The sequence below is a fragment of the Nyctereutes procyonoides genome, unplaced genomic scaffold (genome assembly GCF_905146905.1).
Source record: "Nyctereutes procyonoides isolate TBG_1078 unplaced genomic scaffold, NYPRO_anot_genome, whole genome shotgun sequence".
NCBI classification, from domain to species: Eukaryota; Metazoa; Chordata; class Mammalia; order Carnivora; family Canidae; genus Nyctereutes; species Nyctereutes procyonoides.
In genome coordinates this window covers 17,733,424-17,758,656 of record NW_026575020.1, presented here as the reverse complement: position 1 = coordinate 17,758,656, position 25,233 = coordinate 17,733,424, and the positions used below count along the sequence as shown (strand labels likewise).

Below are 25,233 nucleotides of genomic sequence, written 5' to 3'. Positions count from 1 at the left end.
AGTATCTGCTCTATAAGTTGTTAGTCCTCAAAAATATGTGTTTTAGGTGGTTTTTGTGGTTTGCATTTTTTTCTTGATGGCATACAGAGTAGGTTACAGAGATACTGACACTCTGACATTAACTGAGTCATTTGTGGTTAGTTAGGCAAAAATAAAACAAAAACGTTGTTCCTGTCTTCCTCCTAATGTTAGGAGCTATCAAAAGAATTATGTTTTACTATTAGGAATACTTTCTTCGAACTGTGCTATCTAAAGTTTTTGAAATTGCTGGAACAGAGCTGTGACACATAAAATAATGCCCTGGCAATGACTTGTTAGTGAAAAAAAGGCCTGAGTTTAAAAATGGTTTTGAATACAGTATATTAATAGGAGATTCTGATGCCTTGTTGGGCTGGTCATTTTGGGGGAATATTGTTCTTTGTGACCTTAGATCTAAAGTGAAAATATATCATCAAATTGGCTCACCAGGTGATTCTAGAGAGAGACTATCAGCTCTTATTAGAGATTGCTTTGAAGTTATGATAGTCACTCATGTAGCTGGTGTAGTCTTTTTGTTGCTTTTTAGTTGGATACTTCAGTATAAAATGATGTTTGTCACTCCTTTCCCTATCTCCCTTTAAATTTTACTTTTCCCTTGTAATTAAAAAAATTATTGTTGGGACCTTTTAAGTTAAAAAAAATCATGAAGCAACCTTCTTTTTAAAGAATTTCATCATCAATTCAGTTGTGTGGTCTGTATGATTAGCACATATGTAACAATTAACAAAGTGATAACTATACATTTGTACATTTAAATAGGCTGAGTTCCTTTTGTTGTTTTAAAAAGTAAATTTCTTAGTATAAGACTTCATCACCTCTTCATTCTCACTCTTTATTTTTACCTTTTATGCTTATTTTTTTGAGGGGGTTATCAGAGAAGGTTAAACTTTATTTGTGGAATTTCCACATTTTTCCATATTTATATCTATATATAAATAAAAATTAGTAGACTTTATTTTTTTATAAGTTTACATAAGAATTTAGTAGAAAGTATAAAGAAATTCCTGCATTCCCCTTAGACTACCCCATTTGTCCCTGTTAACATCTTGCTTTAGTGTGGTACATTTGTTAAAACTAATGAACCCATATTACTAAATTATTATTAAGTTTCTAGTTTACATTTTCTCCTTAATTAAAACTTTTTATTTGGTGTTACCTTTTTTTTTTTTAAAGATTTTATTTATTTATTCATGAGCGACACAGAGAGAGGCAGAGACATAGGCAGAGGGAGAAGCAGACTTCCTTTGGGGAGCCTGATGTGGGACTCCATCCCAGGACTCCAGGATCATGACCTGAGCTAAAGGCAGATGCTCAACCATTGAGCCACCCAGGTGTCCCTTGGTGTTACCTTTTAAGTTTATTTTTATTTTCTTTTTAAGATTTTATTTGAGAGAGAGAGAGAGAGAGAGAGAGAGAGAAGGAACAGGGGGAGAGGCAGAGGGAGAAGCAGGCTCTTTCCTGAGTGGGGAGCCCAAGGTGTGTCTCAATTTTGGGACCCTGGGATCCTGACCTGAGCCAAAGGCAGATGCTTAACCAACTGAGCCACCCAGGCGCCTTACCTTTTATGTTTAAAACTAGTGAAATGATGTTCTTTTTAAAAGGAACTTCATTTCAGTTTTGTCTACGGTTAGTGGATGTGGAACAATTAGAAAAATTGCTAGCTCTATATTTGCATATTCAAATGAGCTGTTTTTATGTCACAATTGGTAAGAAAACTTGTTGCATGTAAAAACATTATATAAACACATGAAGGTTGGAATGAGTGTGGGATATTTGCCAGAGAGGCTTGGGGACTGCCTGGATCTTGAGTGAAAGTGTGAAAACTTAGTGTGCTAAAAACTGCTGCACAGATGATATGCTCCTTTCCACTTTGGTGAGAGTCCTTTTATTGAGAGCTGTAAACGTAAGAAATAATATACGGTGGGTTCAAGAATGAGTTGTACCAAATGTGTTTTATGATAGAATATGATAACAAATTTCCAGACATGAAGTGTTAATAATATGCTTTGAGAACAGTGGGAGCAAGTCAAATTTATGCTTAATATCCTTAAGATTGAATAATGAGGCTGATACAGATGCAGTTATTTATTTATCCATTCATTCAACAGGCATCTTCTTAAATTTAACTGTTTTATGTTGCATATTTTAAATACACCATTTAAATAATCACAGTTGCCTTTTCAGGTAGATGTATCTTCGCCCTATTTTATTTTTATTTTTTTAAAGATTTTATTTATTTATTCATGAGAGACACACACAGAGAGAGAGGCAGAGACACAGGCAGTAGGAGAAGCAGGCTGCATCCCAGGAGCCCAACGTGGGACTCGATCCTGGGTCTCCAGGATCATGCCCTGTGCTGAAAGCGGCGCTAAACTGCCGAACCACCCGGGCTGCCCTTGCCCTTACTTTACAGCCAAACTCAGATTTAGCAAATTTGTATAGTTCTAATAAGTTATTTTCTACTAAATTTAAAACTAAAATAAACTTCTGGAATATTTGATGTTGTTGATGGGTGATATTTATAACTGATGATCTTGGCATATTGTATGTACTTGGCCTTGTTGCCATAGGCCATGATTTTGGGAAAAATATAAAACTTCTAGTGTCCACGCTGTTGGCTGCTTCTACTCCCTCAGACTTCTTAGGTGGAACCAGAGCATTACTAACCTGGAGCACTCTGACATGAAAGATATTTTTTATTGAAAGTCAGGATATGCATGAGACAAACATGGGGAATACTTTTTCTTCTGTTGTCTTTCATGTCTGGTGTCTTGGTTTTCTTTTTCTTTCTTCTTTTTTCTTTTTAAGAATTTTAAATTTATTTATTCATGAGAGACAGAGAGAGAAAGAGAGGCAGAGACACAGGCAGAGGGAGAAGCAGGCTCCACTCAAGGAGCCTGATGTGGGACTCAATCCTGGGACCACGGGATCATGCCCTGAGCCGAAAGTATGCTCAATTGCTGAGCCACCTAGGCGTCCCTAATTTTTTTATTTTAAAGGTGAAAACTTGTTAAAGTATTTATCAAGAAAAAGCACTACTAATCATTATCTTTTGCTTGAACTGCTTGAGTTCTAGGGAAATATACAGTGATTTTTGTGTTTCCTATCTTAAACAGGGACTGAATTTGCTTGGAATGTTTGTATGAATTTTTACAAATCAGTATTTTCCACTCCAAGAGATGGATATCATGTGGCTGTAACTAAACCATTGTGTCTCAGTTTGGGGGAAAGGTTGCTCTTTACTGGATTTGGAATTAAGATGTGAAGTCGATTAGGTACAAAAAGTTCTACCTTTTTCTTGAAATGAGTTTTTGAATCTCATTTGTATTTTGAACTGTTTATCACAGATACATCTGGAAATCGAGAGTCCTCCAGGACAAAAGTCTTACATCATTTGGCCTGATGGAGGGACACTATAATAAAGACTGCTTATATAGTTGGTTTGAGGCAGCATTGCTTTTCAGAGGAGACTTATCTGCATTTCATTCTCTGTGCATAATAGATTTAAATCCATAATCTCTTGGAATCAGGCAACTGTAGTGGGCAGGAGACTTTGACAGTCATTCATGGAATAGTATAACTACTGAATTCCGGTAAGCAAATGAAAAGGCATTCTATCAACCTCCTCAGTCATGAGGAAAATGCCAATTAAAACCACAATGACAGTTCCATTGAACACCTACCAGAATGATACAAACTGTTGGTGAGGATGTGGAGCAAGTAGAATTCTTTTACGTTGCTGGTGGAAGTGTAAATTTGTACAATCACTGTAGAAAACTATTTTATTGAAATCTACAAAATACACACATATGCCTAATATAGGAGCAATTCTACTGGTAGATCTATATCCAGAAGAAATACATATATATGTTTGCTAAACAAAATGTGCCAGAATATTCATTTTAAAAATGGTAAAATCATGGCTCTCATATGAGTATAAAATGGACACATATCATAGATTTTATTAATAAATAAAACTGATTAATAAATGAGGTATTTGGCAAGTCATTACAGCTGGTTCAAGGGAGAACCTGAAGAGTAGATTCAGGCAATTAGGGGAATACTTGAAATGAACTTACAAACTTGGTTAATATACTATTGAAACTAAAGTATACTGCCTGGAATCATCCTTTTTGTAGATTGCAATTCAGTTTTATCTCTTTCAGACAAAATTAATTTGCATTTCTGTGGACAAGTCAGTAGCATTACTACTGGTTTTCTATAACTTATGGTATTGCAAAATAACCCGGTCAAAACAAAGGTGGAGATGTCTATAGAATCCAATAACCCCGAAGGGTCCACTAGACGCTCTTGGTAATCCAGTCAAAGGACATACAGTATTTTTTTTTCTCACCTGAAAATTTTCACAACTTTTCCTAACATCATAAGAGCAAAAACCTCAAAACAACCCGAAGTCCACCAACAGTAAAATGAATAAATTGTAGTATTTTTCATGCAATGGAAATCTGTATAGCAACAAGAATAAAAAAGTACAATAAAAATACTCATATACTATAGTACAAATGAATTTCATGCACATGTAGTGTGCATAAGAATCCATTCATGAAAGAGTGCATACCTTGTGATTCTGTGCATAAAATTGAATGAGTAAAACTTACGTGTAATGTATTGGAAGTCAAGATAGTGGTTATGGTTATTCTTGAGTTGGGTTTGTGACTGGGAAGGGGTGTGGGAGGGACCCTCTGAGTATCTGTCATGTTCTGTTTCTTAATGATTGTGCTGGTAACAGAGGTATATTAACATGGAAAATTCATTAAGCTATACATATATGTATATATATATGATTTATGTGTTATTTCTGTGCCTGTTATCTTTCAACAAATTTTGCTAAAAACAATCAACTGCAGACACAATTCTCCATTTGGCCAGTATCTAAAAGGGGGTTTGGAGGTATAAATATGTGTACTCTTGTCCTGATTCTGTGTCATTATAGAGCATTATTATTATTGTCCTTGGTATTCAATTGACTTCTGTTTTGTAGTCAGATCCCTTTGAAAAGTCATCGCGATTGCAGAAACAAGTTGGGTTCTGAGGGCTTGATGACCTTCATTTGGTTTTAGAATTCTCTTAACAGTAGTTATAAAGCTCTCCCACAACTGTTATAGCCCTTTCTCTGTGTGTATTATTGTCTCGGCTGTTATAATTTCCTTTTGCCGTAGATTGAGTTGTGAGATTCTAAACTTGTATTCCCCCCCTCCACTTTTTTGGTTTGGTATGTAATTTGCATATTTTCACCATGCGAAAGCTATTTTCTATGGTTGGAAAAGATTTTTTTCCTACAGTGTGAACAAATCATTCTTTGTTCTCCTTATTGTGCCTCCAAACTGGTACGTCCGGTTTATGCTCCAAACAACAAAAGTCTGTCATCAGAAATTAAAATGCCAGTAAGAACAAAGGCAGAGACCCATGAGGAACTCTTGGAGAGGTTTCCTCCGTTTGCTCCTCTCCCCAAGTTACCACCGTTGCCAGGAAGTTGGAACATTGCTTGGTACACCCCTTCCTTGTAGTTCTGCCCTTGTATTTATTATTATTGTTGGTTTTAAAATGAACTTACAGCTCCTGGTAGTTTCTTGTCAGGACACATAAAATCCTCATCTCTGAGATTTTTTGCCATTTTCAATGAGCTATTTTCATGATATGTAAAAATCACTGTAAAAGCCTTTAAAAAAGTTAATCAGTTTTGACACTCATTTATTTGAGAGCAGAATTACCAGTGAACATAGTGTATAAAATTATTAGAGGCAATTGAAAGGGGCAGCTAAAGCCGAGCCTGTAAGGATTTAACCATCTTGTGTTCTTTCTAAAATGTGCACGTCTTATCTGCATATACTTTGTTGGCACTTCTGTTCTGAAATAGTATTCCAATGTAGCAGTTGTACCCACAATTTGGAGAGTTCCCTCCTCTCCAAAATTTGATGTTTGCTACTCACTTAGGATACTTTAGAATTATGCTTCTGACAATCTTGATTTTAACATATTCACAAATATATATAAATAGCAACAGAATGTTTCTTCATTCCCCTTCCCTTATGTTATAATTAAAGATTCTAGGATTTAGCTTAGAGGTAGAAAAGGATGGATAATAAATGCAGGATGTGTTTTGTAATCATTCCTAGTGTTTTTTTTCTTACCTGTTCCTGTACATTTAAAGAGGGATTTAGAGTAGAAGCTTGGAATAGAATAGAGCATTTAGGTCTGTTTTGAAAGCTGTTATGCTGAGGAGCATGGTGTGTTCAGATTTCAAAATGTTTTTCAATGTCAGAGTAAGCTCTTGTGCATTTAATCCAGTGCTAACCAAAGTTTATCATACTGTGAGAGTGCCAAGGCAGGTTTGCCTTATTCTTTATTATTTAGTATAATTTAGTACATACCTCACATAAACATGATTAGACTTTTTTTTTAACTTGAAGATTTATTTCAGAGAACCAAAAGCCAAATGCTAGACCTGTGGCATATGACAATAATAGTACAGAGCAGATTTTGTGTCAGAATACTATGATTGTTGTAGATATGAACTTACATTTGTTATAGTGAGAAGTGTTTCTTGTTGCTCTGAATTATAATTTCAGTGCAAATTCTACAGTATTGTTTTATAATTTTTTATTTTCTTGTTAGTAGAATAGTATGTATATTGAAGAAGAATATTACTTACCCATTCTTATATCTCTATTTTCATGGAAGTAGCAATAATAACTCCATAATATAATTGGATTATATTAGCGATATACCTTTCAGAGCAAATGTGCTTAAGATCAGATACTTAGATTTTATGATATTTAGATTTCAGAGAATGTATGACTCTTGCATTGGGTGGGAGGTTGAACAAAGGGACCTTTTGAAACTTTCTCTAGATTTTAAATTCTGTTCTCTAATAGTGAACTGTAAACTTAAGAGCTACAGTATGTAATGGCCATGTTTTTCATGTAGAAAATTAAAGTTCAAAAAGGAATTTGTAGAAGGCTCAATTCTTATCTTTTGGTATATTGAGTTTATGGCTTTGGTATATGTAATTGGTGATAGGTGGTGCTGTTGTTGCACAGTTAGTGTGAAGAGCCTAGCATTCCTTAAATCTTCTGTATCCCAAGTGTTGCAGAGGGATTTGCCATTGTGGTCAGTCCATGAGTTGTAATAATTTTTATAAGCAAAATGAATATGATAGCTCTTTAAGCATCATCATAATTTAACATTCAAAGAAACAAAATATTGATAGTTTTGCAGCTTTTAAATTCAGATAGAAGAAAAGCTGGAGATCTGAAAAAGTAGTTAAAGATATCTCTGCAGATTTACAGTGTAATATTGAAAGCTTTATAAGCCTTTTATCTTATATATATATTGTTGATATTGTAAACTGCTTGTTTGGCAGGCCTATTATAAAACTACCATCAGCATGTTTCCTCCATTGAATGTTTATCGTTACTACACCTGTCGTCAGTTCTTGGGTATTTATAACTAGTTTTATATATATATTTTTTGCCATTTTCCCTGTCTGATATCACGTATTCCATCAAACACTTGAGAATTATGAAAATGTATTGGGAGCTACATTACCACTTAAAACAGTCTGGAAAGCCTTTTTTTTTTTTTTTAAAGATTTTTTAAATTTATTCATGAGAGACAGAGAGAGAGAGAGAGAGAGAGAGAGGCAGGCAGAGGGAGAAGCAGGCTCCACGCAAGGAGCCCAATGCGGGACTCGATCCCCGGTCTCCAGGATCACACCCTGGGCTGCAGGTGGCACTAAACCGCTGTGCCACCGGAGCTGCCCTGGAAAGCCTTTTTTTAATTCTAATTTAATCTGCTCAATACTTCAATTAACAGCAGAGTGTTTCCTTGAGCCACTAATTTTGGAAAGTGATTGTTTTCATACTCAACATATATATTGCCATATCTCTTTTACCTTTGGATTAACAGGCTACTGTATGCTTTATATCTGATATATAAATCTGATAAGATTCAAAACGAATAGACATTCATATGGTGTTTGATCGAGGTGTTTAATAAAAATGATGATATTTATTACATATTACTTTTATAATTCATAGAATATGGAAATTACAAGTATATTTGAGGTCCTTTAGCCCCTTTACCTTTTCAGTTTATAAATGCAAAAGAGAATTCAGGCCTAGGGGAGGTGGGGGGAATGGAGAGATGTTGGTCAAAGGGTACAGAGTTGCAGTTATGTAGGATGAGTAAGTCTATGGATCTAATGTTTGTGTGTGATGAATATAGTTAATAACACTGTATTGAATACTAGAAAACTGGTGCTGTCGTCATACAAACTAGGTAACTGAAGAGATGGCTGCAGTGATCATTTTATTTTATCATATATGCATATTAAATCATGTCATACACCTTAATATATATAATTTTCATTCAAAATTTAATTTAAAAAGAAAAAAATACGGGTTTATATATGTTAAATGATTTACTCATGGTGGTTAACAGTTAGGTTAGTTGTAGGACCATAACTGGGTACACAGGTCATTCACATTCACTACAGTGTTCTTTGCAATATGTTTTGCCTTTTCTCATTTATAATGTATTTATGAAAGTTACTACAACATTTAAGTTCTGCTTTTCAGAATACTAAGAATATTTACCTTTATCTGACATGGAAAACTACTAATTAAAAAAAAATCATAGTTGCTTTGCTCTAAAATGGAAGGCCATCATGCAGGAACTGAGCAGACTTAACAGGAGTTTCTTAAAGACAAGAATGAGAGACTTTAAGAACAGATCATTCATTTTCCTATATATATCAAGTGCGTGTGCTCTTACCATTTTCTGAAAATATTTGTGATAATTTAAACATGAATATACTTAAGTGTATGAACAGCCATAAATGTGTGCGTCTGTGTGCATGTGTACATATGTTACATCTCAGACAAAAAAAATTTGATGAAATTTAGGAGATCTCATTTTCTTATAATCATGTTCTGACCTCTGTTCTCATTCACTGAAATTGTCTGTGTTCTTGTGCAGATCAGTGGGGAAGCACAGGAACTCTTTTCTGTCCGCCATGGCCCCATTCGAGCCGCCAGAATCCTGCCTGCTCCACAGTTCGGTGAGTGTAGCCCTTAGAAGAAACAAATCACCCCAGAGTTTCTCTTTTACTGCTCTTGGATTACAGACAGAGAGAATGATAACTGAAGTCTGTTCTCTAAGTGTTCATCTCTTTCCCACCCTCCCCACAAGATAAACTCTTGTTCTGTCCGTTGAGATGGAAATAGGTAATCTTAACCAGTTCAATATGGCCAGTCACATTCTACTGTGCTTTTGATTTGTCTTCATCCTCTTTGATCTCGATTTAGCCTCTGACTTTGCTGGCTCGCTCCTGAAGCCCTCTTCTCTCTTGGTTTCCATGGCATTGCTCTTACCAGATCCCTTCCTTGCTTATGGGGCTGCTTTTGTTAATGTTTCTGGCTTAGCTTCCTTCTGTGGGTATTCCCCGAGTCATTGTTCTCACGTCTTTGCTCTTCTCGGTTATTCCTAACTTGCTTGGAGAGCTTGGTTTTCACCATCATCTCGCTAGTTGATGAGTCTGCTGTCTGCCTTTCCAGCTGTGTCAGAAGTACAGTTTCAGGCTTCTGACCTCTGATCTCTGCTTTAACAACGAATACTTCTTAATGCCTAATGTTGTATTTAAATATTGCATATGTTTTGTTTTTATTTAAAAAATCAAATACATGTTTAAATTAAACCTGCTATTTGGGTGCTCGAACAACTCCGGGCTCTTTAATGATCCAAACTTTCTGTTGTGTTTTCTCATTTACTTGCCTGTGTTCACTCAGGAATGTTTTTGCACCAACAATAAAAACACATTTTCATCTTATTTGCATACTTCAAAATCTTTTAAGAAAGAGGATATGAAAATATTTTAATTCTATTTTTAAAGTTTTTCCACAAGTTGGGTAATCTTCCTTGTAATACTTCATTGAGCAGTTAATTCTCTAAATTGTAAGAATGCTATTTAACCAAAACTTACTACCATGTGCATTATGCATTGACCATATGCATAAGTAATGTCAGGGATTAATTTAGTGATTAAGTCTTTAATTGAAATGGAAGGGTGAAGTAACAAGGCAACAACATCCTGCAGTCACGTGGAGATTTTTCTCCTTGTTATTGGACTCTATGGTATATCCAGAGTTCAGCTGTCTCTCCTTTGCTCTCTCTCTCTTGTTCTGTCTTTTGTTGCATTTGAGTTTTGATGAAATCCTTTGATGAGGAGGATTGTGGGACATCTTTTTCCAGAAGGTTTTGGGAATAACCAGCTTTCTCTCTGATGGTTGGACTCAAGAACAACTTTATTATTAAAAGACTTTGCTAGGTCTTTGTTTCTTTTGTATGTAATTCACAGAGGCTGATTTTTCTTCCTTCAGTTCATTTATGAAGGTTTTTTGTTTATGCCAGTTATTAATGTTCAGCTTTTCTCAACTTTGGGCAGAAAGACTTCATGAGAGAGTATAAAACTATAAAAGTTAATATTGCTAGTAGAATTTGAGTATATTTAATTTATTTTGTCTAGTTAACCAGTTTCTCTCTCTCCTATAATATACTTACTTTTAAAAATGGAATATTAGATTTGAAATGTAATTTCACATAGCTAAATGTTCTTTTTTTTTTTTTTTTAAAGATTTTATTTATGAGAGACACAGAGAGAAAGAGAGAGAGAGAGAGAGAGGCAGAGACACAGAGGGAGAAGCAGACTCCATGCAGGGAGCCTGACTCAGGACTCGATCCCGGGTCTCTAGGATCAAGCCCTGGGCCAAAGACAGCGCTAACCCACTGACCTACTTGGGCTGCCCATAGCTAAATGTTCTTATACAAAAGTTACTTGTCACCGTATTTGATTAATTTTCTAGATTTGTTTTTACTGAAGTCCTACATGTGACTGATCACATAAAATTTGTAATGGAAAATAGAACACTTCATCCCTCTCTTTAGCCTGTTTTGCTTTGTGTGATCGTTTTGATGGAATAAGTCCTTTAGTAGCTTTGTGAAAAAGGATGTGTGGTAAATTTTGTTTGAAGATGTCTCTATTCTTTTTAAATTCTTGTTGGTAATTTGGCTGGTTAACAAATACTTGTTTGTAAATGATGTTAGTTGAGAATTTTGAAGGCATCAATCTAGTGTTATGGTTGAAGAGTCTGAAGCCATTTTGATACCTTTGTCTTTGTCTATGGTGTGTTTTTCTCTAAGGGATATAGTAGAATGTTCTTTGTTCCTAGAGTTCTGAAACTTTATAATGTTGTTTATTAATTCGTACATTGTCCTGGGCCCTTTCAGTGTGGGAATGCAAGTAGTATAGTTTAGAGAAAATTTCTTAAATTACTTTTTTGATTTCTTCTAAGTTTTCTTTGTTCTCTCTTTCTGGTACTTCTATTGCTTGGCTGTTAGACCTCCTAGAATGATTAATTTAGAAAAGTTATTTTTTGGGACATCTGGGTGGCTCAGCAGTTTAACTCCTGCCTTCGGCCCAGGACGTGATCCTGGAGTCTCGGTAACAAGTCCCATGTCAGGCTCCCTGCGTGGAGCCTGCTTCTCCTTCTGCCTGTGTCTCTGCTTCTTTCTCCGTGTCTCTCATGAATAAATCAATAAAACCTTTCTAAAAAAGTTATTTTTCATGTTCTTTTGGGAGATTGTCTCAGTGTGGGTTACTAATTCTGTTGAGTAATTCTTTCTACTATCATGTTTTCCTTATTCTTAACCTTCTCATACCCAACACCTTGCTCTCTCCCTCTCAGCTTGCTCTCTTCTTCCACTCTTCCTTCCCTCTCCCTATCTCTTCTTTCTTTCTTGGTGTAATTTACATAGCAATGAAACTAAATAGAATCCAATGATGTATAAAAAGAATTATATATCATGACCAAGTAAGGGATATTTCAGAAATAGAAGGTTGGTTAACATTTGAAAATCAATCAGTATAATTCGTATTAATGAAATGAAGGAGAAAATCCATATAATCATCTTATTAGAAGTGGAAAAAAACTTTTGATAAAATTTAATAGTCATTTATGATTGAAAAAAACTTTCAGCAGGGAGTCTGAGTGGCTCATTCGGTTAAGTATTTGACTCTTGATTTCAACTCAGATCGTGATCTCAGGGTCATGAGATCAAGCCCCTTGTTGGGCTCTGTGCTCAGCACAGAGTCAGCTTGAGGATTCTCTCTCTCCCTCTGCCTCTCTCCATGTTTGCATGCTCTCTCTAAATAAAATCTTAAAAAAAAAAAACTTTCAGCAAATTAGGATAGAAACATTCTCAGTATAATAAAAATATAAAAATCTTCAGCTAACATCATACTCAGTAGTGATATATTAAATACTTTCCTTCTTTTTTTTTTTTTTAATACTTTCCTTCTGAGTTTGGGATGTCTTCTGTCATGACTTGTATTTTATCTTTGAATGCAGGTCCCAGCCATTACCATAAGGCAATATTATATTCTAATATAAATGTTAGAATGAAAGATATGAAATTGTCTTTATTAATTGATAATTTGATGTGTATATGTAAAATACAAATATAGTTGAATCTATAAACTTAAAATTAATAAGTAACTGTAGCCCAGCTGTCATATTCCAGGTTCATTTGATCTTTTGTGAACTGATCCCCTCGCTGTGTATTTTTCCAGCATCATTTTTCATTCATCCTTAACCATTGTCCCCCATCTTCCCCTTCCTTGCTGTAATAGTACTCCTTTGTGATAGTTGTACTGAACTTTCATTTCCTCAAATGATCCATCCTTCATAAGGTCATTTCATTGCTGTTTCATTTTCTAGAATTCTCATGTCCTTCTAACCTTTTTTGCCCTATATTAAATGTTAATAGTATGTGTTCTCATAGGACATACTTTTTAAAAAATATTTATTTATTTATTTTAGAGGGAGCGAGAAAGAGTGAGTGTGTGCAGGGAGGAGGGGCAAAGGAAGAGGGAGAGAGAATCCCAAGTAGACTCTGTATAGATAATGGAGCCAAATGGGGGCTCAATTCAGGGCTTAATCTCATGACCCTGTGATTATGACCTGAACGGGCTGAAACCAAGAGTCAGATGCTCAACCAGTTGTATCACCCAGGCACCCTGGGACTTACTGGTTTTTTGGTTTATTTTGTGTTGTTTTGTTTTGTTTTTTTCAGTTGTTCATTTGTCTTTTCCTAGACTTTTTTTTAAGGTTTTTTTTTTTTTCTCTTTTAATTATCGCTATACCCAGTGTAGAGCTTGAACTCATAACCCTGAGATCAGGAGTCGCATGCTCCATTGACTGAGCCAGCTGAGTGCCCCATATCTCTTGCTAGATTTGTAGTCTGTCTTCATATCTTAAGTGCCTCACCAAATACTTGATAAAAGGTGTTAATATTTGTTGAAAGTTGCTATATGGCATAATCTTTTAAAAATTCTGACCTGAAGAAAAATTTCCTTTCTGTAGGTATTTCTGTGGAAAGTCTTGTCCTTTAATTAAAAGTGAAAAACTGAAGGATTTGGACAGTATTTTATCCCACAGAAGGGAATATTAAATATAGTATTAAATATAGTAAAAATGGTTATTTACTTGTATCAACATAGTTTATGCTTTCCTACTTCTTGGTCACTATCAGTAATTGATTACTTTCTTAATGAACCCACCTGCTTTAGAATATTTTAGGACAGTGCTTCAGAAAACTATGACCCATCAGTTGGTATTCTTATGTCAGATAAAAGCTGTTACTATCTTTCAAATCTTTCTAGAGCTTATTTCAAGTAAAGCAAATTCTTTGTATTTATTACTTTCCATAGCCATTGTGGTTTTTAGTATCTCAGTACTTCACATGTGAAATGAAACATTAATATGTATGTTTAGAAAGTGAAAAATCACTTGATTCTGTGTTATCAGAGATAAACCGAGGGTTACCTCCTTCCTTCCCTTTCTTGCTTCCTTTAGGTACTGTGATACTTGTATTCACAGAGTATACATTTCCTGACTTTTTCCCTTAACATCGTGAAATTAACTTGTAGCATTATGTCCAGGGTCTGATTCAAGATCTTTTTTTTTTTTAATGATTTTTATTTATTTATTCATTAGAGAGAAAGAGAGAGAGAGAGAGAGAGAGAGAGAGAGACAGAGACACAGGCAGAGGGAGAAGCAGGCCCCATGCAGAAGCCTGACATGGGACTTGATCCCAGGACTCCAGGATCATGCCCTGGGCCAAAGGCAGGCGCTAAACCACTGAGCCACCCAGGGATCCCCATGATTCAAGTTCTTTTTTTTTTTTTTTTTTTATTTTTAAGATTTATTTATTTATTCATTCAGAGAGAGCGAGAGAGAGGCAGACACAGGCAGAGGGAGAAGCAGGCTCCATGCAGGAAGCCCGACGTGGGATTCGATCCTAGGTCTCCAGGATCACACCCCGGACTGCAGGCGGCGCCAAACCGCTGCGCCACCGGGGCTGCCCAGATTCAAGTTCTTTACATATGTTTCACATTTTGGCTCTTGGGTGTGTGTGTGTGTCTTTTTTTTTTTTGTATAAACATTTACATTAATTTTAACTTTTTCCTTTAACAAGTTGTTACACACTTCTATATATGTGTATATTTAAAAATATGAGGAATTATTTTCTTAGGATAACTCTTAGAAGGGAATTAATAACTGGGTCAAAGAATATATACATGTAAAATTTTGATACATATTGTAAAGTTGCTTCTTAGAGAGTATACTGTCATCTATACATGAAAATTCCTTTTTTTCTTTAAGCCTGTCCTCTACGGACTTTTATGATTCTTTTTAGTCTTTTCATATCTGGTGGAGGAAAATCCTCTTCATTTGTAATTTTTTGGTCTTTGAGTGCTAGGGAAAGTGGACAATCTTCATATTTTTGCTCTTTATTCTAATTAATATCATGCTTGTTTGTGCTCTTTGCTTTTATTGATTAAGCTCTTCATTGTTATTAGTGATATATTATTATGGATATGTATCCTATATATTTCATATGTAGTTTGCCATTTGTCAGGTTATTTGGTGAAATCTATCAGTTTTTGTTTTATGTCTTTAGTTTCATGCAAATCTCTAGAATCAAAGAAAATCTTTGCATGTTTTATAACCATGTCTAACTTTAAATCATGACTATCCTTGAAAGTTGAATTACATTTTTTTGTTATTTGTTTTATTTTAATATTTTCTTGATTGTTCCTTGCCAGCCTCTGATTTTCATAGTTTTTTTGGGGGGAAATCTCTCCTTTATTATGGTCTTTCCCATACTATAATGTGTTTCTTTGGAATCATGGGAACACTAATTTACTAATCACCTCATCCTTTGCAGTGCTTTGCTTGATTATGTGTAATATAAATAGTGACCCAAAATGAATTTATTCTGTATTTGACAGAAGAGAAACCAGAACTCTACTTTTCTATAAAGTATATTTATCATTTATCAGTGATCAAATGAATAATGCTGTTTTTAACTCTAATAGAGCCTGTAACTCAATTAGGAGTTATATTAGCCTTGTACTCATGCTGTTTCCTTATTGGTTATGGAGAAAGATGATCATTTTGGTCTCAGACTTGAATCAGATTTCTTAGAAATGCAGATTCAATCTTATTCATTATTCTTAGGAGTCCAGTGTACTGAGTACCTGAACTCTCTTCATATGAGAATGTCTTAGAACTAATTCTTATAAGCTAGTATCTTTTTCTGAGAATAGGACTTTGGAGATAGTTTCCTCAGATGTCTCTGAGCCTAATTTCTGGTACTCATCCACAAAACCAACTTGGCTTATTTCTTCTAGATTATTTCATTATTACTTCCTGCTGGAAAGGTACTGTTATTTATCGTCTTGCCAAGTAAGGAATTTGCAGTTTCATATCTCAAAATATTAAAAGGTTTCTAAAAAAATCCCTAAGATCCAACTCATTTTTTATTACTGGAGTGTAAATGCCAAGTATTTTATTAAACTTAAAATATTATAGCCTACCCATGCAGTCAAAAAAACCAGGTGTTGCTTTTTTTTTAAACGATATAAATGGCTGAAGCTATTTTCCTAGAAATAAACCAGCAGAATAATTCTAGAATTGTTAAACTTTCTTCCATTTGCTTATTTTTGTAAATTTTCAAACACTTCTAGGTGTCATGTTTTCATTATTTTTCATAAAGTACAACTACCAGTCTCATCCTTTTCAAACAGATGTAAATGTGGTTTTTATCACAAAGTAGAGCTGTTTGTTTTTTCATCTGTGTGAATTTAGGAATTTTGATTAACTTCTCCAGAAGGGTTTGCTATATATATATATTTTTTTTTTGCTATAAAATTCTAATGTTAAACAAGTAAATCCTGTAAACATATAACATGAGCGTGTGCGCGTGTGTGCGCACACACACACACACACACACACACACAGTCTGTTCAACCAAGACACCAGCAACCTTCCAAAAGTAGGCCAACTGACATTTGCTTACAGTCATTACCAGTATTTTGCAAAGAGGAAACAGGCTTATTGACATTTTAAATGGCCAAACTATGAGATTTAGGGCCTCCCTAATGTTTTCTGCTCTAATTACTTCTCAGTTGTGTGTGTGTGTGTGTGTGTGTGTTTTAAATAACACCTAGTCTTTATCATTGGGGCTTTTACTACTTGGAATCGTTTAGGTTTTTACAAAATTTTGCTCCTGTGATTTAGGTAAATTATGACTGGAAACATAGGTTCTGTTCCTCTTAAATTTCTTTAATGTTTTTGGTTGGATAAACAGTGTTTCCAGGAGAGAATACCTGTGTTAGAAGTGCTATTTTTTTAGTTTTTTAGTTTTTGTGATGTCATGGCTGTTGAATCTGAGACATTGATCTAAAAGTATTCTTAGTTTATACCCATTTGAACCCTGTGATTAAGAGCTTTTCATATGTGGGCTGTAGTGAAAGGGAAGTGTACTGAACAGAGAGGAAGTTAATTTATAAATTAAGTGAATAATAATGCTTGATATTTTTCAGATGAAATTCTAGGTTGATTATATACATTATCATCACTTTACTGCTAGTCTGCAAAGGTGAGTATCATTACCCGGTTTGATAGGTAAGGAGACTTAAAGCTCAAAGAGGGTAATTGGCTGGCATAAAGACATACAGCTGATGGGTGGTAGAACTGGAATTTGAACTTTAAAGCTTGGCCTCTTAATCATTAGCCTCACTGTGTCCATGATTACAGAGAAACACTTCTACCAAATCCAGTTGTTTCTAGGCTATGTCTCTGAAGAAATCAAACTGTTGTGTATTCACTGATATATGTAAAAAGTAGCTCTGTTTCTCTGTATTTTCTTCCATTTTGAAAGTCTAAAATTTCTTCAGTTTCTTATTGTCTTCATTGTATTTGGAGTCGTTGGTTGTTCAGTCTAAAGGTGAAGAGCAATTAAAATAGTCAATAAGGGGCACGGATATATAGAAAAGCCATTATCCTACATAACAACATTTAAAATTTTAAACTGTCAGACTAGCGTATGTCATAAAAGCAGCTGTAGTCTATTCAAGTTACATTTACCTTAAATTAAATCAGCTGTTGAAAAGAAATGTTGATTCCCTTTTACAGGATTCCGTATAAACTATTAAAAGTACATCAAAAGGGTTAGTGACGGATATCTCCAATCAGATAAAAACAAAGGTGTAACACGAAGCAACTAAATTACATGTGAGCTTAATGATTCTGACCCAAATAAACAGACTTGTAATTGAGATGCTGATGATTATCAGTCCAGCTTAAATGCTTTTTACTGTAGAACTGTAAAGAAGAAGTGGGTGTCTTAGTGAATTGGACAAGTTGTGGTCTTGGAAATCTGTGTTCATTTATCATAACACATTCCTAGGTGTGAAAGTGAAAACTCATAATTTTCTAAGCATAGTTATTATAAAGTAAGCCTTTAAAAATTCATCTTTTAAAGGTTTTATTTATTTATTTTTTAAAATATTTTATTTCTTTATTTGAGAGGGAGAGAGGACCTGTGTGTGTATTTGAGCTGGGCATGAGGGGCAGAGGGAGAGAGAAAAGCAGACTCCCTGCTGAACAGGGAGCCAGATGTGGAGCTCGTCCCAGGACCCAGGGATCATGAGCTGAAGGAACATGCTTAACTGACTGAGCCACCTAGGTACATTCATTCATTCATTCATTTGTTCATTTATATTTATGTATTTATGAGTGCAAGCCAGAGGAAGGGCAGGGGGGTGGGAGGGGGAGAAAGAGAGAGAGAGGGAGAGAGAGAAAGAGAAAGAAAGAAAGAAAGAAAGAAAAGAGAAAAGAAAAGAAAAGAAAAGAAGAAAATCTCTAGCAGACTCTGTGCTGAGTGCAGAGACTGGTGGGGCCGGATCTCACAACCCTGAGAGTGTGACCTGAGCAGAAACCAAGAGTCAGACACTTAACCAACTGAGCCACCTAGGCACCTCAGAGAATTCATCTCTTTTGAGAAATAACTTACATACAACAAAACTCATGGACTTTAGGTATATAATTTGAGTTTTGTCAGATGGATGCAGTTATATAGCTACCAGCACAATCAGAATACAGAGCCTTTCTATCCCTGTAAAAAGTCCCTTTTCCAATTTAAACCTACTAAAATGGCTGTGTACAAGAGAGATAACACATGTTCGTGAGGATGTGGACTCCTTGGAATTGTCATATGTTACTATGAGAATGTTAAGGTAGTACAACTGCTGGAAAACAGCATGGCAATTCCTTAAAAATATTAAATATGGAATTACCAAAGAGCCAGCAATTCTACTTCTAAGCATGCAACCAATAAAAGTGAAAACATACCTCTACACAGAAATTTGTATGTGAATATTTATAGCTGCTCAATTCACAGTAGCTGAAAAGTGGAAATAACCCAAATGTCTATCTACTGATAAAGAAAATGTGGTATAACCATGCAATGGAATATTATTTGGCCACAAATAAATGAAGTTGTGATAAATGCTACAACAGGGACCTTGAAAACATCATGCTAATAAGTAAAAGAAAGCAGCCGCAAAGGGCCATAATTTGTTGACTTCATTTATATGAAATATCCAGAATAAGCAAATCCATACAGAATGCATGTTAGTGGTTGAGAGACTATGAGAGTTTGAGGAATGATTGCTAATGTACACTGGATTTCTTTTTTGGAGTAATGAAAACAGTCTGCAGTGAATTATGATGGTTGCATAACTCTAAATACACTAGAAACCATTGAATTGTACAAATTAAATTGGTGAAATGTATTTGTGTGAATTACATTTTAATTAAGTTCCTTAAAACGAAAGTTACCTTGTCCCTTGTGCCCCTTACCTCCCCACACCTGGAGCACCAGCAATGACTAATATAATTTATGTCACTATTGTTTCTGCCTTTCTAGAATTTGAAAAAATGAAATATGTAACATTTATATGTGCTTGGCTTCTTTCACTTGACATAGTGCTTCTGAGAAGCATCTATGTTGTGTGCTTCAGTTGTTCATTCCCTTTAAAAAAAATCTGAGTATTATTCCATTGCCCAGATGTACTGTAATTTGTTTTTCCTTTCACCAGTGAATGGACATTTGCATTGTTTTCAGTTTTGCCTCAGCATAAAGTAGTTGCTTGGAGATACAAATTTTAACTTCTCTTGAATGAGTAGTTAGGAATGCGATTACTAAATCATGTAGTAAGTGTAGGTTTATCTTTGTAAGAAATTGCCCAGCTGGGGACACCTGGGTAGCTCAGCATCTGCTTTGGCTCAGGGCGTGATCCCTACATCAAGGTCCCTGCATGGAGCCTGCTTCTCCCTCTGCCTATGTCTCTGGTTCTCTCTGTGTCTCTCATGAATAAATAAAATCAGTTCTAAATAAAATCTTAAAAAAAAAGAGAAAGAAATTGCCCAGCTCTTTTCCAAAGTGGCTATATTTTTTTACATTCCCACTAGCAATGTAAATTGCTAATAACTAATGATATTGATCTTTCTTGTGTAAATTTGCTATTTTATTGTTTTTTATAAAACTATTGGAATTTATTGCCATGTTTTAATAATATTTTATTATTTAGTTGTAAGAGAACTGTATATAGTCTGGATACATGGCCTTTTTTAGATATGTGTAAAATATGCACAAAAATTTTGTCCCTTTATGTGATTTACCTTAATGATATTTTTAAAAATAGACTACTTTTTAGAGCATATTTAGGTTCTTTTTTTTTTTTAATTTATTTAGGATAGTCACAGAGAGAGAGAGAGAGAGAGGCAGAGACACAGTCAGAGGGAGAAGCAGGCTCCATGCACCGGGAGCCCGACGTGGGATTCGATCCTGGGTCTCCAGGATCGCGCCCTGGGCCAAAGGCAGGCGCCAAACCGCTGCGCCACCCAGGGATCCCGCATATTTAGGTTCATAGCAAAATTGAGAGGAAGGTACAGAGATTTCCCTTATACCCTTACACTGCATATCCTCCCCCATTATCAACATCAACACCAACACAGAGGGTACATTCAGGTTTCTCAAGAGCAAACATTTTTAATATTCAAAAGTTTTTACATTAAAATTTTTAAATTCATTTTTATTTATTTTTATTTTTTTAAAGATTTTATTTATTCATGAGAGACATAGAGAGAGACAAAGACAGAGACATAGGCAGAGGGAGAAGCAGTCTCCATGCAGGGAGCCCGATGTGGGATTCAATCCCAGGTTTCCAGGATCATGCCCTCAGCTGAAGGTAGGTGCTAAACTGCTGAGCCACCCAGGCATCCCTAAATGCATTTTAAATTTACGATTTACTGAGTTTTTAAAAATAGGCTGCCATTGTTATGTTTCCTTTTTTTCAGTTCAACACATTTTCTAGCTTACCCTGTGATTTTGTCCTTGACCTATGGACTGTTTAAAAGGATGTTGTTTTGTTTTTAACTTTGAGAGATTTTCCTGATGTCTGTTATTGATTTCTAATTTAATCCCATTATCATGAGAAGACATGGTTTATATGATTCTGATCTGTTAAGTGTCTAAGAGTTGTGTTATGACAGACTATGGCCTATCTTGTCATTCATCTCTATCCTTAGGAGTTGTCTTTCTGCTGATTCTATCAGTTGTGGAGAAAGGGTTGCTGAAATCTTCCATAATAATTGGGTATTCTGATTTTACCAATTTTTGCTTTATGTATTTTGCTGCTCTGTTATTGAGAGCAAAAACATTTAGGATGGTGAAGTTCTCTTTGTGCATTGATCAGTTTGTTGTTACTGAAATCCCTGATGATGTTCCTTGTCCTGAAACCTACTTTTCTCTTTTTCTTTTTTTTTAATTTATTTATTCATGAGAGACACACACACACACACACACACACACAGAGAGGCAGAGACACAGGCAGAGGGAGAAGCAGGCTCCATGCAGGAGCCTGATGTAGGACTTGAACTCTGGTCTCCAGGATCACACCCTGGGCTGAAGGCGGCGCTAAACCACTGAGCCACCAGGGCTGCCCCAGAAACCTACTTTTTTCTGTTATTATTTTAGACATTTTTGCTTTCTTTAGACTGGTATTGGCATGATATATTTTTTGTGATCTTTTTACTTCTAATCTTTGGTTTTCTTTATATGTAAAATGCATTTATATGGGCAACATATAATTGTTACTTTTTTAAATATAATATTTCATTGTTTTTTAAGTTTGTCTTTTAGATCATTTATATTTAATGTGTGTATTAATGGGAATTGATTTAATTCTGTCATTTCACTGTTTTCTCTTTTTCCTATGTGCCCATTGTTACTTTTTCTTATCTCTCTGTTGGATTGAGTATTTTTATAACTCTCTTTCCTTTATTGTATCTACTAATTATGTTTCTTTGTTTTGTTTTTATTCATTCTTTAGGATTTATATGTATCTTTAACGCATTATTGCATACCTTCAAGTAATATACCATTTCACATACTGGATTAAAATCTTTTTTATGTATTTATTTATTTATTTATTTATTTTTTAATTTATGATAGTCGCACAGTGAGAGAGAGAGAGAGAGGCAGAGACACAGGCAGAGGGAGAAGCAGGCTCCATGCACCAGGAGCCCGACGTGGGATTCGATCCGGGTCTCCAGGATCGCGCCCTGGGCCAAAGGCAGGCGCCAAACCGCTGCGCCACCCAGGGATCCCCACATACTGGATTAAAATCTTAAAACAACAACAAAAAACTTTGTTTAAAAATGGTCACATGACTTAAATAGATATTTCTCCAAAGAAGGTATAAAAATGGCTCATAAGCACATGAAAAGATGCTTAACATCATCGTTAGGAAAATGCAAATCAAAACCATGATAAGATACCACTTCATACCCATTAGGATGGCTATTATTAAGAACAACACAAAACATAGCAAGTGTTGGTGAGGGTATGGAAAAATTGGAACCCGTGTGTTTAGTGTAACCACTTAATAGTGTAGCCACTATGGAAAGTGGTATGGTAGTTTCTCAAAAACAGTGGATTTATGAAAAATTGTGGTTATTTATTTAAATATAAAAAATAGAATATATATATAAATATATATATTTAAGATTTATTTACTTCCTTTAGAGAGAGAGAGCATATGTGTGTGAGGGGAGGGACAGAGGGAGAGAATCTTTAAGCAGACTCCCAGCTGAGCATGATGCCTGACAGAGCTCAGTTCTACAACTCATGAGATCACGATCTAAGCCAAAACCAAGAGTTGGATGCTCAACTGACTGAGCCAGCTAGGTGCTCCTAGACTTTATGTGTTTATTTATTTATTTTTCCCCTAGACTTTATTTTTTATTTTTATTATGTTTTTGAGAGAGTAAGAGAAATTGAAAGAACGAGTTGGGGGAAGGGCAGAGGATGAAGACTCCCTGCAGAGGAGGGAGCCTATCTTAGGACTTGATCTCAGGATCAGGACCTGAACCGAAGGCAGATACTTAACTGACTGAACCACCCAGGCACTCCCCTGGACTTTACTTTTTTAAGAGCAGTTTTAGATTTACAGAAAGATTGGAAAGTACAGTGAGTTCCCATATATTTCCTGAATATACGTGGATTGCACCATAACCTTGTCAGCATTTGATGTCAGTGCTTTGGATTTTTTGGCCCTTCTACTATCTGTGTAATGGTATCTCATTTTAATTTGTTTTTCCCTAATAACATATGATGTGGAGCAGCCACATAAGCTCTTTTCATAGGCTTATTTGCCATCTGTATATCTTCCTTGGTAAGGTGTCTGTCTTTATCCCAGGTTGTTTATTTTCTTACTGTGGAGTTCTAAGAGTTCTTTGTATATTTTATTTTATTTATTTTATTTATTTTATTTTTTTTAAAAAAGAGGGTGTTCAAATTTTTTTTAAATTTTTATTTTTATTTATTTATGATAGACAGAGAGAGAGAGAGAGAGAGAGAGAGAGAGAGAGAGAGAGAGGCAGAGACACAGGCAGAGGGAGAAGCAGGCTCCATGCGAGGAGCCCGACGTGGGACTCGATCCCGGGACTCAGGATCGCGCCCAGGGCCAAAGGCAGGCGTGAAACTGCTGAGCCACCCAGGGATCCCCTCTTTGTATATTTTAAATAACAGCCCTTTATCACATATAAATCAAATGTGATATATATATATAATATATATATGCATTATATAGGATATATATATATCATATATATTTTTTCAGATATTTTTTCCCAGCCAGTGACTTGTCTTATTCTCTCAACACTGTCTTTTCCAGAGCATATTCAAATATGTTTTCTTTCTTTTCTCTATTTTAGCTCACTTCATGCTGTTTCACAACTCATTGAAGCTCTGTTCATTTTTTCAGTCTTTTCTCTCCTTTTGTGTTTCCAGTAGTTTCTACTGCTGTCTCTTCATGTTTCCTCATCTTTTGCCCTAAAGTATCTAATATGTTGTTAGAACTTATCTAGTGTATTTTTCATTCTTAGAAGTGTGTGTTTATCTGTATGGAGAGATCTTCCATGTGCTTTTAACATGCTCATACTCTACTTTCTTGAATATATGGAGTACGTTTTTCACAGCAGTTTAAATGTCAGTTTATTCTGTTGATTGTTTTATCTCCTTATTATGGATCATATTTTTTTGCTTATTTGTATGTCATGAAATATTTGTTTGGATGCCACATATTGTAAATTTTATGTTGCTCAGGGCTGGTATTTTTGTATTCCTTTAAGTATTTTGGGGCTTTGTTCTGGGATACTTGACTTAAATTACTTGACTTTTTGTTTGGTATGTTTGGAACAGCCTTAATTCTAAGGCAGGCATGTGTAAACATTTTCTTAAAGGGCCAGATCAGAAATATTTTAGGCTTTTTGGCCATATAGTATCTGCCATCACTATTCATCTCTGCCATCATAGTGCAAAAGCAGCCATTGGCAGTACCTAAATAAATGAGTAGTATGTTGGGGCATTCATGGAGGATTACTGTCCTGTGTTGCCTAATGTCCAATGTATGGAAAATGCCTTTTCATACATTTTATCTGTTTCTTAATTTCCAGCAGGTGGGTAAATTTACTCCCTATTACTTCATTATGTCTGCATATGGAAGTTCAGCATTTTCTTTCTTTCTTTCTTTCTTTCTTTCTTTCTTTCTTTCTTTCTTTCTTTCTTTCTTTCTTTCCTTCCTTCCTTCCTTCCTTCCTTCCTTCCTTCCTTCCTTCCTTCCTTCTTTCTTTTCTTTTCTTTTCTTTTCTTTTCTTTTCTTTTCTTTCTCTCTCTCTCTCTTTCTTTTCCTTCCTTCCTTCCTTCCTTCCTTCCTTCCTTCCTTCCTTCCTTCCTTCCTTCCATTTTTAAATTTTTTTAGAGAGGGAGAGGGGAAGGGCAGAAAGAAAGGGAGAGAGAGAGAGAAAGAATCTTAAGCAGGCTTCACATCTAGCTTGGAGCCCTGTGTCAGCTCAGTCTCAGGACCTTGAGATCATGACTTGAGCCAAAATCAAGAGTCTCATGTTTACCTGACTGAGCTATCCAGGTGCCTCTCTTAAAAAAAAATTAAAAATGTATTTATTTATTTTAATTTTCAATTTTTTTTAGGAGGGGAGGGAGAGGGAGAAGGAGAATCAGAAATTCTAAGTTTTGGATAATTTTTCTTAAGATTGTTTAGAACAGCACCTAGTACATAGTAAAAGCTCCAGGTGAATTTTTGTGAATGAAGCAAAGAAATAAATTGGATTTGGATTTTATTTGTATGATAGTTAAAAACGTAATGTATCTTTAGAGAGGTTGAATCTCAGATCCTTTAAAAGT

At 35.2% G+C, this 25,233-nt stretch overlaps 1 protein-coding gene across 8 annotated transcripts in view; it reads left to right on the top strand.

Moving 5' to 3' along the window:
- BCAS3 (BCAS3 microtubule associated cell migration factor) overlaps positions 1-25,233 on the top strand; it is a 594,925-nt gene that overhangs the window by 40,570 nt on the left and 529,122 nt on the right. For all 8 annotated transcript variants that reach the window (XM_055337273.1, XM_055337276.1, XM_055337244.1 and 5 more), the window contains exon 6: positions 9,040-9,121. In XM_055337273.1, coding sequence (XP_055193248.1) covers positions 9,040-9,121 — 82 coding nt within the window. The remainder of the gene's footprint in view (positions 1-9,039; positions 9,122-25,233) is intronic.